The sequence below is a fragment of the Lampetra fluviatilis genome, unplaced genomic scaffold (assembly GCF_964198595.1).
Source record: "Lampetra fluviatilis unplaced genomic scaffold, kcLamFluv1.1 SCAFFOLD_873, whole genome shotgun sequence".
Taxonomy (NCBI): domain Eukaryota; kingdom Metazoa; phylum Chordata; class Hyperoartia; order Petromyzontiformes; family Petromyzontidae; genus Lampetra; species Lampetra fluviatilis.
Genome location: NW_027621398.1, coordinates 30,001 through 41,930, shown reverse-complemented (window position 1 = coordinate 41,930; position 11,930 = coordinate 30,001). Strand labels below are relative to the sequence as shown.

General features: G+C 58.9%; 1 protein-coding gene across 2 annotated transcripts in view; it reads right to left on the bottom strand.

The window, feature by feature from the left end:
• Positions 1–1,092: 1,092 nt before the first annotated feature.
• The window catches only part of LOC144955197 (uncharacterized), a 28,902-nt gene continuing 18,064 nt past the window's right edge, over positions 1,093–11,930 (bottom strand). For both annotated transcript variants that reach the window (XM_078885504.1, XM_078885505.1), the window contains exons 11-14: positions 10,531–10,696; positions 3,951–4,052; positions 2,204–2,300; positions 1,093–1,232 (exon numbers count right to left, since the gene is read on the bottom strand). In XM_078885504.1, coding sequence (XP_078741630.1) covers positions 2,298–2,300; positions 3,951–4,052; positions 10,531–10,696 — 271 coding nt within the window. In that variant the 3' untranslated portion in view covers positions 1,093–1,232; positions 2,204–2,297. The remainder of the gene's footprint in view (positions 1,233–2,203; positions 2,301–3,950; positions 4,053–10,530; positions 10,697–11,930) is intronic.

Here is an 11,930-nt window from a genome sequence, read left to right as displayed (position 1 = left end):
CTGCACCACCAACAACATCAACAACAACATCAACAACAACAACATCAACAACAACATCAACATCAACAACAACAACATCAACAACAACATCAACAACAACATCAACAAAACAACATCAACAACATCAACAACATCAACATCAACAACATCAACATCATCAACATCAACAACAACAACATCACCACCACCAACATCATCAACATCAACAACAACAACATCACCACCACCAACATCAACATCATCATCATCAACAACATCAACAACAACATGAACAACATCACCACCATCAACATCATCAACAACATCAACACCAACAACATCAACAACATCAACAACATCATCAACACCATCAACACCATCAACACCACCAACACAATCATCAACAACAACAACATCAACAACAACATCAACAACATGAACAACATCACCACCATCACCATTATCACCACCACCATCACGATCACCACCATCACCACCATCACCACCATCACCATGATCACCACCACCATCACGATCACCGCCATCACTACCATCACCACCATCACCACGATCACCACCATCACTACCATCACCACCATCACTACCATCACTACCATCACCACCATCACCCCAGCCATCACTACCACAACCACCAAGTGGTGGTGACGTCACTGCAGCGCTTGTGCCAGGCTAGGTGCACGTACCACGTGTTGACTGCCGTGCCAGGCTAGGTGCACGTACCACGTGTTGACTGCCGTGCCAGGCTAGGTGCACGTACCACGTGTTGACTGCCGTGCCAGGCTAGGTGCACGTACCACGTGTTGACTGCCGTGCCAGGCTAGGTGCACGTACCACGTGTTGACTGCTGCCGTGCCAGGCTAGGTGCACGTACCACGTGTTGACTGTTGCCGTGCCAGGCTAGGTGCACGTACCCTGCAGGTACCACGTGTTGACTGCTGCCGTGCCAGGCTAGGTGCACGTACCACGTGTTGACTGCCGTGCCAGGCTAGGTGCACGTACCACGTGTTGACTGCTGCCGTGCCAGGCTAGGTGCACGTACCCTGCAGGTACCACGTGTTGACTGCCGTGCCAGGCTAGGTGCACGTACCCTGGGTGCCGGCTGAGTCTCCACCGCTGCTGCTGCCGGAAGCTTCCTCCTGAGGGGGGGGGGCCCCCACCCCCTCCCCCGCTGGGGGGGCCCCTCCTCCCCCCCGAGCCCCTCCCCTTGCGACGATGTCACCTCCATCGACGGGCTGGAGGGGGGAGGAGAGGGGGGGAGAGGGGGGGAGAGGGGGGAGGAGAGGGGGGGAGGGGGGGAGGGGGGAGGAGGGGGGGAGAGGGGGAGAGGGGGGGGGAAGGGAGAGGGAGGGGGGTGGAGAGGGGAGGGGGGGAGGGGGGGAGGGGAGAGGGGGGGGGAGGGGGGAGTGGGGGGAGGGGGAGGGAGAGGGGGGGGGGGAGGGGAGAGGGGGGGGAGGGGGGAGTGGGGGGAGGGAGAGGGAAGGGGGGAGGGAGAGGGAGTGGGGGGAGGGAGAGGGAAGGGGGGAGGGAGAGGGAGGGGGGGGGAGTGGGGGGGGGGGGGAGTGGGGGGAGGGGAGAGGGGGGGGGGGAGTGGGGGGAGGGGAGAGGGGGGGGGGAGGGAGAGGGGGGGGGAGGGGGGAGGGGGGGAGGGAGAGGGGGGGGGGAGGGGAGAGGGGGGGGGGGGGAGGGGGGAGTGGGGGGAGGGAGAGGGGGGGGGAAGGGAGAGGGAATGGGGGGGGAGTGGGGGGAGGGGAGAGGGGGGGGGGGGAGGGAGAGGGGGGGGGGGAGGGGGGAGTGGGGAGGGAGGGGGGTGGAGAGGGGGGGGAGGGGGGGTAGAGGGGGGGGAGGGGGGAGGGGGGTAGAGGGGGGGGAGGGGGTAGAGGGGGGGGAGGGGGGAGTGGGGGGGGAGAGGGGAGGGGAGAGGGGAAAGGGGGGAGTGGCGGGAGGGAGGGGGGAGGGGGGGGGGAGGGGGGAGGGGGGGTAGAGGGGGGGGAGGGGGGAGTGGGGAGGGGGGGGGGTGGAGAGGGGGAGAAGGGGAGAGTAGGTTATAGGTCAAACCCAGTGTGTCCCCCCCATGTGACCCCCCCCCCCACGTGACCCCCCCCCCCACGTGACCCCCCCCCCCACGTGACCCCCCCCCCCACGTGACCCCCCCCCACGTGACCCCCCCCCCCCCACCACGTGACCCCCACCCCCCCCCACGTACCTGCCGCTGTCTCCCAGTGTGGAGGAGGAGGCTCCCAAAACGGGCACCGACTGAGAGTCGGGAGTCAGCAGCAGCAGCTCCTCACTCAGCACCGTCACTAGGGGGGAGAGACACGGGGGGAGAGACACGGGGGGAGAGACACGGGGGGAGAGACACGGGGGGAGAGACACGGGGGGAGAGACACGGGGGGAGAGACACGGGGGGAGAGACACGGGGGGAGAGACACGGGGGGAGAGACACGGGGGGAGAGACACGGGGGGAGAGACACGGGGGGGGAGACACGGGGGGTGAGACACGGGGGGGGGGGGGGTGAGACACGGGGGGGAGAGACACGGGGGGAGAGACACGGGGGGAGAGACACGGGGGGAGAGACACGGGGGGAGAGACACGGGGGGAGAGACACGGGGGGAGAGACACGGGGGGTGAGACACGGGGGGGGGGGGGTGAGACACGGGGGGGAGAGACACGGGGGGAGAGACACGGGGGGAGAGACACGGGGGGAGAGACACGGGGGGTGAGACACGGGGGGAGAGACACGGGGGGAGAGACACGGGGGGAGAGACACGGGGGGAGAGACACGGGGGGAGAGACACAGGGGGTGAGACACGGGGGGGGGGGGGGGTGAGACACGGGGGGAGAGACACGGGGGGAGAGACACGGGGGGAGAGACACGGGGGGAGAGACACGGGGGGAGAGACACGGGGGGAGAGACACGGGGGGAGAGACACGGGGGGTGAGACACGGGGGGTGAGACACGGGGGGGGGGGGGGTGAGACACGGGGGGGAGAGACACGGGGGGAGAGACACGGGGGGAGAGACACGGGGGGAGAGACACGGGGGGAGAGACACGGGGGGTGAGACACGGGGGGGGGGGGTGAGACACGGGGGGGAGAGACACGGGGGGAGAGACACGGGGGGAGAGACACGGGGGGAGAGACACGGGGGGTGAGACACGGGGGGAGAGACACGGGGGGAAAGACACGGGGGGAGAGACACGGGGGGAGAGACACGGGGGGAGAGACACAGGGGGTGAGACACGGGGGGGGGGGGGGTGAGACACGGGGGGAGAGACACAGGGGGTGAGACACGGGGGGGGGGGGGGGTGAGACACACAGACACACAGTGAGACACACACACACAGTGACACACACACAGTGACACACACACAGACACACACATAGACACACACAGTGACACACACACACAGTGACACACACACAGTGACACACACACAGTGACACACACACAGTGACACACACACAGTGACACACACACAGTGACACACACACAGTGACACACACACACAGTGACACACACACAGTGACACACACACAGTGACACACACACAGAGACACACACAGTGACACACACAGTGACACACACACACACAGTGACACACACAGTGACACACACAGTGACACACACACACACAGTGACACACACACACACAGTGACACACACACACAGTGACACACACACACAGTGACACACACACACACACAGTGACACACACACACAGTGACACACACACACAGTGACACACACACACAGTGACACACACACACACAGTGACACACACACACACACAGTGACACACACACACACAGTGACACACACACACACACACAGTGACACACACACACACACACAGTGACACACACACACACACACAGTGACACACACACACAGTGACACACACACACAGTGACACACACACACACACAGACACACACAGTGACACACACACCTGGAGCGGAGCTCTGGAGGGGAGTGGTTGGAACGCTTCTCCCACCGGCATCATCGTCAGCCGTTGGCTGCAGGCAGATTGGGGTCTCGTACATCCCCAGCCCTGCACACACATCACACACACACAGTGACACACACACACAGTGGGTGTGTCACTGTGTGTGTGTGTGTCACTGTGTGTGTGTGTGTGTGTCACTGTGTGTGTGTGTGTGTGTCACTGTGTGTGTGTGTGTGTCACTGTGTGTGTGTGTGTCACTGTGTGTGTGTGTCACTGTGTGTGTGTCACTGTGTGTGTGTCACTGTGTGTGTGTGTCACTGTGTGTGTGTGTCACTGTGTGTGTGTGTCACTGTGTGTGTGTCACTGTGTGTGTGTCACTGTGTGTGTGTCACTGTGTGTGTGTCACTGTGTGTGTGTCACTGTGTGTGTGTGTGTGTCACTGTGTGTGTGTCACTGTGTGTGTGTGTGTGTCACTGTGTGTGTGTGTGTGTCACTGTGTGTGTGTGTGTGTCACTGTGTGTGTGTGTGTGTCACTGTGTGTGTGTGTGTGTCACTGTGTGTGTGTGTGTGTCACTGTGTGTGTCACTGTGTGTGTGTCACTGTGTGTGTGTCACTGTGTGTGTGTCACTGTGTGTGTGTGTGTGTGTGTCACTGTGTGTGTCACTGTGTGTGTGTGTCACTGTGTGTGTGTCACTGTGTGTGTCACTGTGTGTGTGTGTGTCACTGTGTGTGTGTGTGTCACTGTGTGTGTGTGTGTGTCACTGTGTGTGTGTGTGTGTGTCACTGTGTGTGTCACTGTGTGTGTGTCACTGTGTGTGTGTCACTGTGTGTGTGTCACTGTGTGTGTGTCACTGTGTGTGTGTGTGTGTCACTGTGTGTGTCACTGTGTGTGTGTCACTGTGTGTGTGTCACTGTGTGTGTGTCACTGTGTGTGTCACTGTGTGTGTGTGTGTCACTGTGTGTGTGTGTGTCACTGTGTGTGTGTGTGTGTGTCACTGTGTGTGTGTGTGTCACTGTGTGTGTGTGTGTGTCACTGTGTGTGTGTCTCTGTGTGTGTGTCACTGTGTGTGTGTGTGTCACTGTGTGTCACAGTGAGTAGGTGAGTAGGTGAGTGAGTGAGTGAGTAGGCGAGTAGGTGAGCGAGTTGGTGAGTAAGTGAGTGAGTAGGTGAGCGTGTAGGTGAGCGTGTAGGTGAGTGAGTAGGTGAGCGAGTTGGTGAGTAAGTGAGTGAGTAGGTGAGCGTGTTGGCGAGTTGGTGAGTTGGTGAGTAGGTGAGTGAGTTGGTGAGCGAGCTGGTGAGTTGGCGAGTAGGTGCGTAGGTGAGTAGGTGAGTGAGTAGGTGATCGAGCTGGCGAGTTGGCGAGTTGGCGAGTAGGTGAGTAGGTGAGCGAGCTGGTGAGTTGGTGAGTTGGCGAGTAGGTGAGGGAGCTGGTGAGTTGGTGAGTTGGTGCTCACCTCCTTGTGAGGCGAGCTGCCCCAGTAGGTGAGTGAGTAGGTGAGTGAGTGAGTGAGCGAGTTGGTGAGCGAGTGAGCGAAGCGAGCGAGTTGGTGAGTGAGTAGGTGAGTGAGTGGGTGAGTGAGTGGGTGAGTGACTGAGTGGGTGAGTGTGTGGGTGGGTGAGTGAGTGGGTGAGTGGGTGGGTGACTAGGTGAGTGAGTGAGTGACTAGGTGAGTGAGTGGGTGAGTGAGTGGGTGAGTGAGTGGGTGAGTGAGTAGGTGAGTATGTAGGTGAGTGAGTAGGTGAGTGAGTGAGTAGGTGAGCGTGTGTGTAGCTGAGTGAGTGAGTTGGTGAGTTGGTGAGTTGGTGAGTAGGTGAGCGAGTTGGTGAGTAAGTGAGTGAGTAGGTGAGCGTGTAGGTGAGCGAGCTGGTGAGTTGGTGAGTATGTAGGTGAGTGAGTTGGTGAGTAAGTGAGCGAGTGGGTGAGTGAGTAGGTGAGTGAGTAGGTGAGTTGGTGAGTAGGTGAGTGAGTGGTTGAGTGGGTGAGTGAGTGGGTGAGTGAGTGAGTGAGTGGGTGGGTGGGTGAGTGAGTGGGTGAGTGAGTGGGTGAGTGAGTGGGTGAGTGAGTGAGTGAGTGGGAGGGTGGGTGGGTGAGTGGGTGAGTGGGTGGGTGAGTGGGTGAGTTGGTGAGTGAGTGGGTGAGTGGGTGGGTGGGTGGGTGAGTGGGTGGGTGAGTGGGTGAGTTGGTGAGTGAGTACGTAGGTGAGTAGGTGAGTGAGTTGGTGAGTAGGTAAGTGAGTGAGCGTGTAGGTGAGTAGGTGAGTGAGTTGGTGAGTAGGTGAGTGAGTGAGCGTGTAGGTGAGTAGGTGAGTGAGTTGGTGAGTAGGTGAGTGAGTGAGCGTGTAGGTGAGTAGGTGAGTGAGTTGGTGAGTAAGTGAGCGAGCGAGTTGGTGAGTGAGTGAGTGAGTGGGTGAGCGAGTGAGCGAGCGAGTTGGTGAGTGGGTGAGTGTGTTGGTGAGTAGGTGAGCGTGTAGGTGAGTAGGTGAGCGAGTGTGTAGGTGAGTGAGTAGGTGAGTTGGTGAGTGAGTTGGTGAGTAGGTGAGTGAGCGTGTAGGTGAGTAGGTGAGTGAGTTGGTGAGCTGGTCCTCAACGCCTTGTGAGGCGAGCTGCCCCAGTAGGTGAGTTGGTGAGTAGGTGAGTGTGTTGGTGAGTAGGTGAGCGTGTAGGTGAGCGTGTAGGTGAGTAGGTGAGCGAGTGTGTAGATGAGTGAGTTGGTGAGCGAGTTGGTGAGTAAGTGAGTGAGTCGGTGAGTGAGTTGGTGCTCACCGCCTTGTGAGGCGAGCTGCCCCAGTAGGTGAGTTGGTGAGTAGGTGAGTGTGTTGGTGAGTAGGTGAGCGTGTAGGTGAGCGTGTAGGTGAGTAGGTGAGCGAGTGTGTAGATGAGTGAGTTGGTGAGCGAGTTGGTGAGTAAGTGAGTGAGTCGGTGAGTGAGTTGGTGCTCACCGCCTTGTGAGGCGAGCTGCCCCAGTAGGTGAGTTGGTGAGTAGGTGAGTGTGTTGGTGAGTAGGTGAGCGTGTAGGTGAGCGTGTAGGTGAGTAGGTGAGCGAGTGTGTAGATGAGTGAGTTGGTGAGCGAGTTGGTGAGTAAGTGAGTGAGTCGGTGAGTGAGTTGGTGCTCACCGCCTTGTGAGGCGAGCTGCCCCAGTAGGTGAGTTGGTGAGTAGGTGAGTGTGTTGGTGAGTAGGTGAGCGTGTAGGTGAGCGTGTAGGTGAGTAGGTGAGCGAGTGTGTAGGTGAGTGAGTAGGTGAGTTGGTGAGTGAGTTGGTGAGTGAGTTGGTGAGTAGGTGAGTGAGCGAGCTGGTGAGTTGGTGAGCGTGTAGGTGAGTAGGTGAGTGAGCGAGTTGGTGAGTTGGTGAGTTGGTGAGTGAGTAGGTGAGTGAGTAGGTGAGTGAGTAGGTGAGCGAGTAGGTGAGCGAGTAGGTGAGTGAGCGAGTGAGCGAGCGAGTTGGTGAGTTGGTGAGTGAGTGAGTGAGTGGGTGAGCGAGTGAGCGAGCGAGCTGGTGAGTGGGTGAGCGTGTAGGCAAGTAGGTGAGCGTGTAGGTGAGCGAGCTGGTGAGTAGGTGAGCGAGTTGGTGAGTTGGTGAGTGAGTAGGTGAGCGTGTAGGTGAGCGAGCTGGTGAGTAGGTGAGCAGGTGAGCGAGCTGGTGAGTAGGTGAGTGAGTTGGTGAGTGAGTAGGTGAGCGTGTGTGTAGCTGAGCGAGCTGGTGAGTAGGTGAGCGAGTTGGTGAGCTGGGGCTCACCTCCTTGTGAGGCGAGCTGCCCCAGTAGGTGAGTGAGTGAGTAGGTGAGTTGGTGAGTAGGTGAGTGAGTGAGTGAGCGTGTAGGTGAGTTGGTGAGTAGGTGAGTTGGTGAGTAGGTGAGTGAGTAGGTGAGCGAGTAGGTGAGCGAGTTGGTGAGGTTAGCGAGCTGGTGAGGAGGTGAGTGAGTTGGTGAGTGAGTGAGTGAGTTGGTGAGCGAGCTGGTGAGTAGGTGAGCGAGTTGGTGAGCGAGCTGGTGAGTAGGTGCTCACCGCCTTGTGAGGCGAGCTGCCCCAGTAGGTGAGTGAGTAGGTGAGTTGGTGAGTAGGTGAGTGAGTGAGTAGGTGAGTTGGTGAGTAGGTGAATGAGTAGGTGAGTGAGTAGGTGAGCGAGTAGGTGAGTGAGTAGGTGAGCGAGCTGGTGAGTAGGTGCTCACCGCCTTGTGAGGCGAGCTGCCCCAGTTGGTGAGTAGGTGAGTGAGTTGGTGAGTAGGTGAGTGAGTAGGTGAGTAGGTGAGTGAGTTGGTGAGTAGGTGAGCGAGCTGGTGAGTAGGTGAGCGAGTTGATGAGCGAGCTGGTGAGTAGGTGAGCGAGTTGGTGAGCGAGCTGGTGAGTAGGTGCCCACCGCCTTGTGAGGCGAGCTGCCCCAGTAGGTGAGTAGGTGAGTGAGTAGGTGAGTTGGTGAGTAGGTGAGTGAGTGAGTAGGTGAGTTGGTGAGTAGGTGAGCGAGTAGGTGAGCGAGTAGGTGAGCGAGTAGGTGAGCGAGTAGGTGAGCGAGTTGGTGAGGTTAGCGAGCTGGTGAGTAGGTGAGTGAGTTGGTGAGTGAGTGAGCGAGTTGGTGAGCGAGCTGGTGAGTAGGTGCCCACCGCCTTGTGAGGCGAGCTGCCCCAGTAGGTGAGTAGGTGAGTGAGTTGGTGAGTAGGTGAGTGAGTGAGCGTGTAGGTGAGTAGGTGAGTGAGTTGGTGAGTAGGTGAGTGGGTGCTCACCTCCTTGTGAGGCGAGCTGCCCCAGTAGGTGAGTAGGTGAGCGAGCGAGTTGGTGAGTGAGTGAGTGGGTGAGCGAGTGAGCGAGCGAGTTGGTGAGTGGGTGAGTTGGTGAGCGAGTTGGTGAGCGAGCTGGTGAGTAGGTGAGTAGGTGCTCACCGCCTTGTGAGGCGAGCTGCCCCAGTAGGTGAGTGAGTTGGTGAGTAGGTGAGTTGGTGAGCGAGTTGGTGAGCGAGCTGGTGAGTAGGTGAGTAGGTGCTCACCGCCTTGTGAGGCGAGCTGCCCCAGTAGGTGAGTGAGTTGGTGAGTAGGTGAGTTGGTGAGCGAGTTGGTGAGCGAGCTGGTGAGTAGGTGAGTAGGTGCTCATCGCCTTGTGAGGCGAGCTGCCCCAGTAGGTGAGTGAGTTGGTGAGTAAGTGAGCGAGTGGGTGAGTAGGTGAGTGAGTAAGTGAGTGAGTTGGTGAGCGTGTAGGAAAGTAGGTGAGCGTGTAGGTGAGCGAGCTGGTGAGTAGGTGAGCGAGTTGGTGAGTTGGTGAGTGAGTAGGTGAGCGAGCTGGTGAGTAGGTGAGCGAGCTGGTGAGTAGGTGAGTGAGTTGGTGAGTGAGTAGGTGAGCGTGTGTGTAGCTGAGCGAGCTGGTGAGTAGGTGAGTGAGTTGGTGAGTGAGTAGGTGAGCGTGTGTGTAGCTGAGCGAGTTGGTGAGTTGGTGAGTGAGTAGGTGAGCGAGCTGGTGAGTAGGTGAGTAGGTGAGCGAGTTGGTGAGCTAGTGCTCACCTCCTTGTGAGGCGAGCTGCCCCAGTAGGTGAGTGAGTAGGTGAGTTGGTGAGTAGGTGAGTGAGTGAGTGAGTAGGTGAGTTGGTGAGTAGGTGAGTGAGTGAGCGTGTAGGTGAGTTGGTGAGTAGGTGAGTGAGTGAGTGAGTAGGTGAGTTGGTGAGTAGGTGAGTTGGTGAGTAGGTGAGTGAGTAGGTGAGCGAGTAGGTGAGCGAGTAGGTGAGCGAGTTGGTGAGGTTAGCGAGCTGGTGAGTAGGTGAGTGAGTTGGTGAGCGAGCTGGTGAGTAGGTGAGCGAGCTGGTGAGCGAGCTGGTGAGTAGGTGAGTTGGTGAGTAGGTGAGTGAGTGAGCGTGTAGGTGAGTTGGTGAGTAGGTGAGTCGGTGAGTAGGTGAGCGAGTAGGTGAGCGAGTAGGTGAGCGAGTAGGTGAGCGAGTAGGTGAGCGAGTAGGTGAGCGAGTAGGTGAGCGAGTAGGTGAGCGAGTAGGTGAGCGAGTAGGTGAGCGAGTAGGTGAGGTTAGCGAGCTGGTGAGTAGGTGAGTGAGTTGGTGAGCGAGCTGGTGAGTAGGTGAGCGAGCTGGTGAGTAGGTGCTCACCGCCTTGTGAGGCGAGCTGCCCCAGTAGGTGAGTGAGTAGGTGAGTTGGTGAGTGAGTGAGTAGGTGAGTTGGTGAGTAGGTGAGTGAGTAGGTGAGTGAGTAGGTGAGCGAGTAGGTGAGCGAGTAGGTGAGCGAGTAGGTGAGCGAGTTGGTGAGGTTAGCGAGCTGGTGAGGAGGTGAGTGAGTTGGTGAGTGAGTGAGTGAATTGGTGAGCGAGATGGTGAGTAGGTGAGCGAGTTGGTGAGCGAGCTGGTGAGTAGGTGAGCGAGTTGGTGAGCGAGCTGGTGAGTAGGTGAGCGAGTTGGTGAGGTTAGCAAGCTGGTGAGTAGGTGAGTGAGTTGGTGAGTGAGTGAGTTGGTGAGCGAGCTGGTGAGTAGGTGAGCGAGTTGGTGAGCGAGCTGGTGAGTAGGTGAGCGAGTTGGTGAGCGAGTTGGTGAGGTTAGCGAGCTGGTGAGTAGGTGAGTGAGTTGGTGAGTAGGTGAGCGAGCTGGTGAGTAGGTGCCCACCTCCTTGTGAGGCGAGCTGCCCCAGGTCCGACTGGCTGCTGCTGCCCCCCCCGCTGCCCCCCCCCCCCGCTGCCCCCAGCCCCTCCCCCCCCCTGCCCCCCCGGGCTGGGGGAGGTCTTCTGGGGGGCCAAAGCGGAAGCGAGGGACCCCCACAACCTGCGGGGAACTGGGGGGGGGGGGAGACACGGGGGGTGAGACACGGGGGGGGGGGGTGAGACACGGGAGGGGGGGGGGGGTGAGACACGGGGGGGGTGAGACACGGGGGGGGGCAGTATGTATGTCTGTGTGTGTGTGTATCAGTGTGTCTGTGTGTGTGTATCAGTGTGTGTGTGTATCTGTGTGTGTATCTGTGTATATCAGTGTGTATGTAGTGTGTGTGTATCTGTGTGCATCTACTTGATGGCTTGAGCGAAGTCGTCTGTGCGTTGTGGCACCCCCAGTGTGTCTGTGTGTGTGTAACTGTATCTGTGTGTCTCTGTGTGTGTGTGTAACTGGGTATTTTGTACCATCGGGCACTCCGCCCCCACAACTCCCAATCGGTGATGGGGCAGTTGTGGAGAGAGTAGAGAGTTTCCCATACCTGGGCAGTGTGCTCATGACCGGCTCCAGTTTATCAGCAGAGGTCTCACTCCGAATCAGTCGAGCGGCAATATCTTTTCATCGGTTGCGTAACGCTGTGTGGAAGCTACCTGGTCTGTCGCTCCGCACGAAGCTTCAGGTCTTCTCGGCCACGGTCATTTCCTCCCTTCTCTATGCTTGCGAAACGTGGACCCCCCTAGTGGAGCATCTTCGCCGGTTGGAAACATTTAGGCTGGCCTGCCTACGATCCATCCTGGGTTTAACCAGGCTGGATTGTGTGAGGAGCTCACAAGTCCTTGAAAGATCTGGGCAAAGTCCCATCAGTGAGCTCCTCCGGCAGGCAAGGCTGCGTTGGCTGGGTCATGTAGCCCGCATGCCCAGCCACCGCATGCCTAAACAGCTTTTGTTCGGCCGGATCGAGGGGGCTAAACGGGCGCGGCACGGGCTAGAGAAGAGATGGAGTGATGTGGTACAGGAGGACGTGGAGCTGAGTGGACTTGCCGATGACTGGTACCAGCGGTGTCAAGATCGGCCTCAGTGGAGGAGGCTCGTGAAGGACGCTACTGGGCAGTTGGAGGCAGTCGCCCTCCAACAACAACGGAGGGCGGAGGAGCGACGCTCACAACAACGAGCGGAGCGCCGGGTGGCTAAAGCACAGCAAGTTGGTACAGTAGGGGGCACAGGTGGTGCATCAGCCAGTCATCTCGGTCATCTCGGTCAGTCGACCCGTGGCACATGGGTCTGCCCCGTGACCTCCTGCCAGCGGGCGTTCGACACTTCACGTGGCCTCAGGGTGCACATGGCCTGGCACAAGCGTCGTG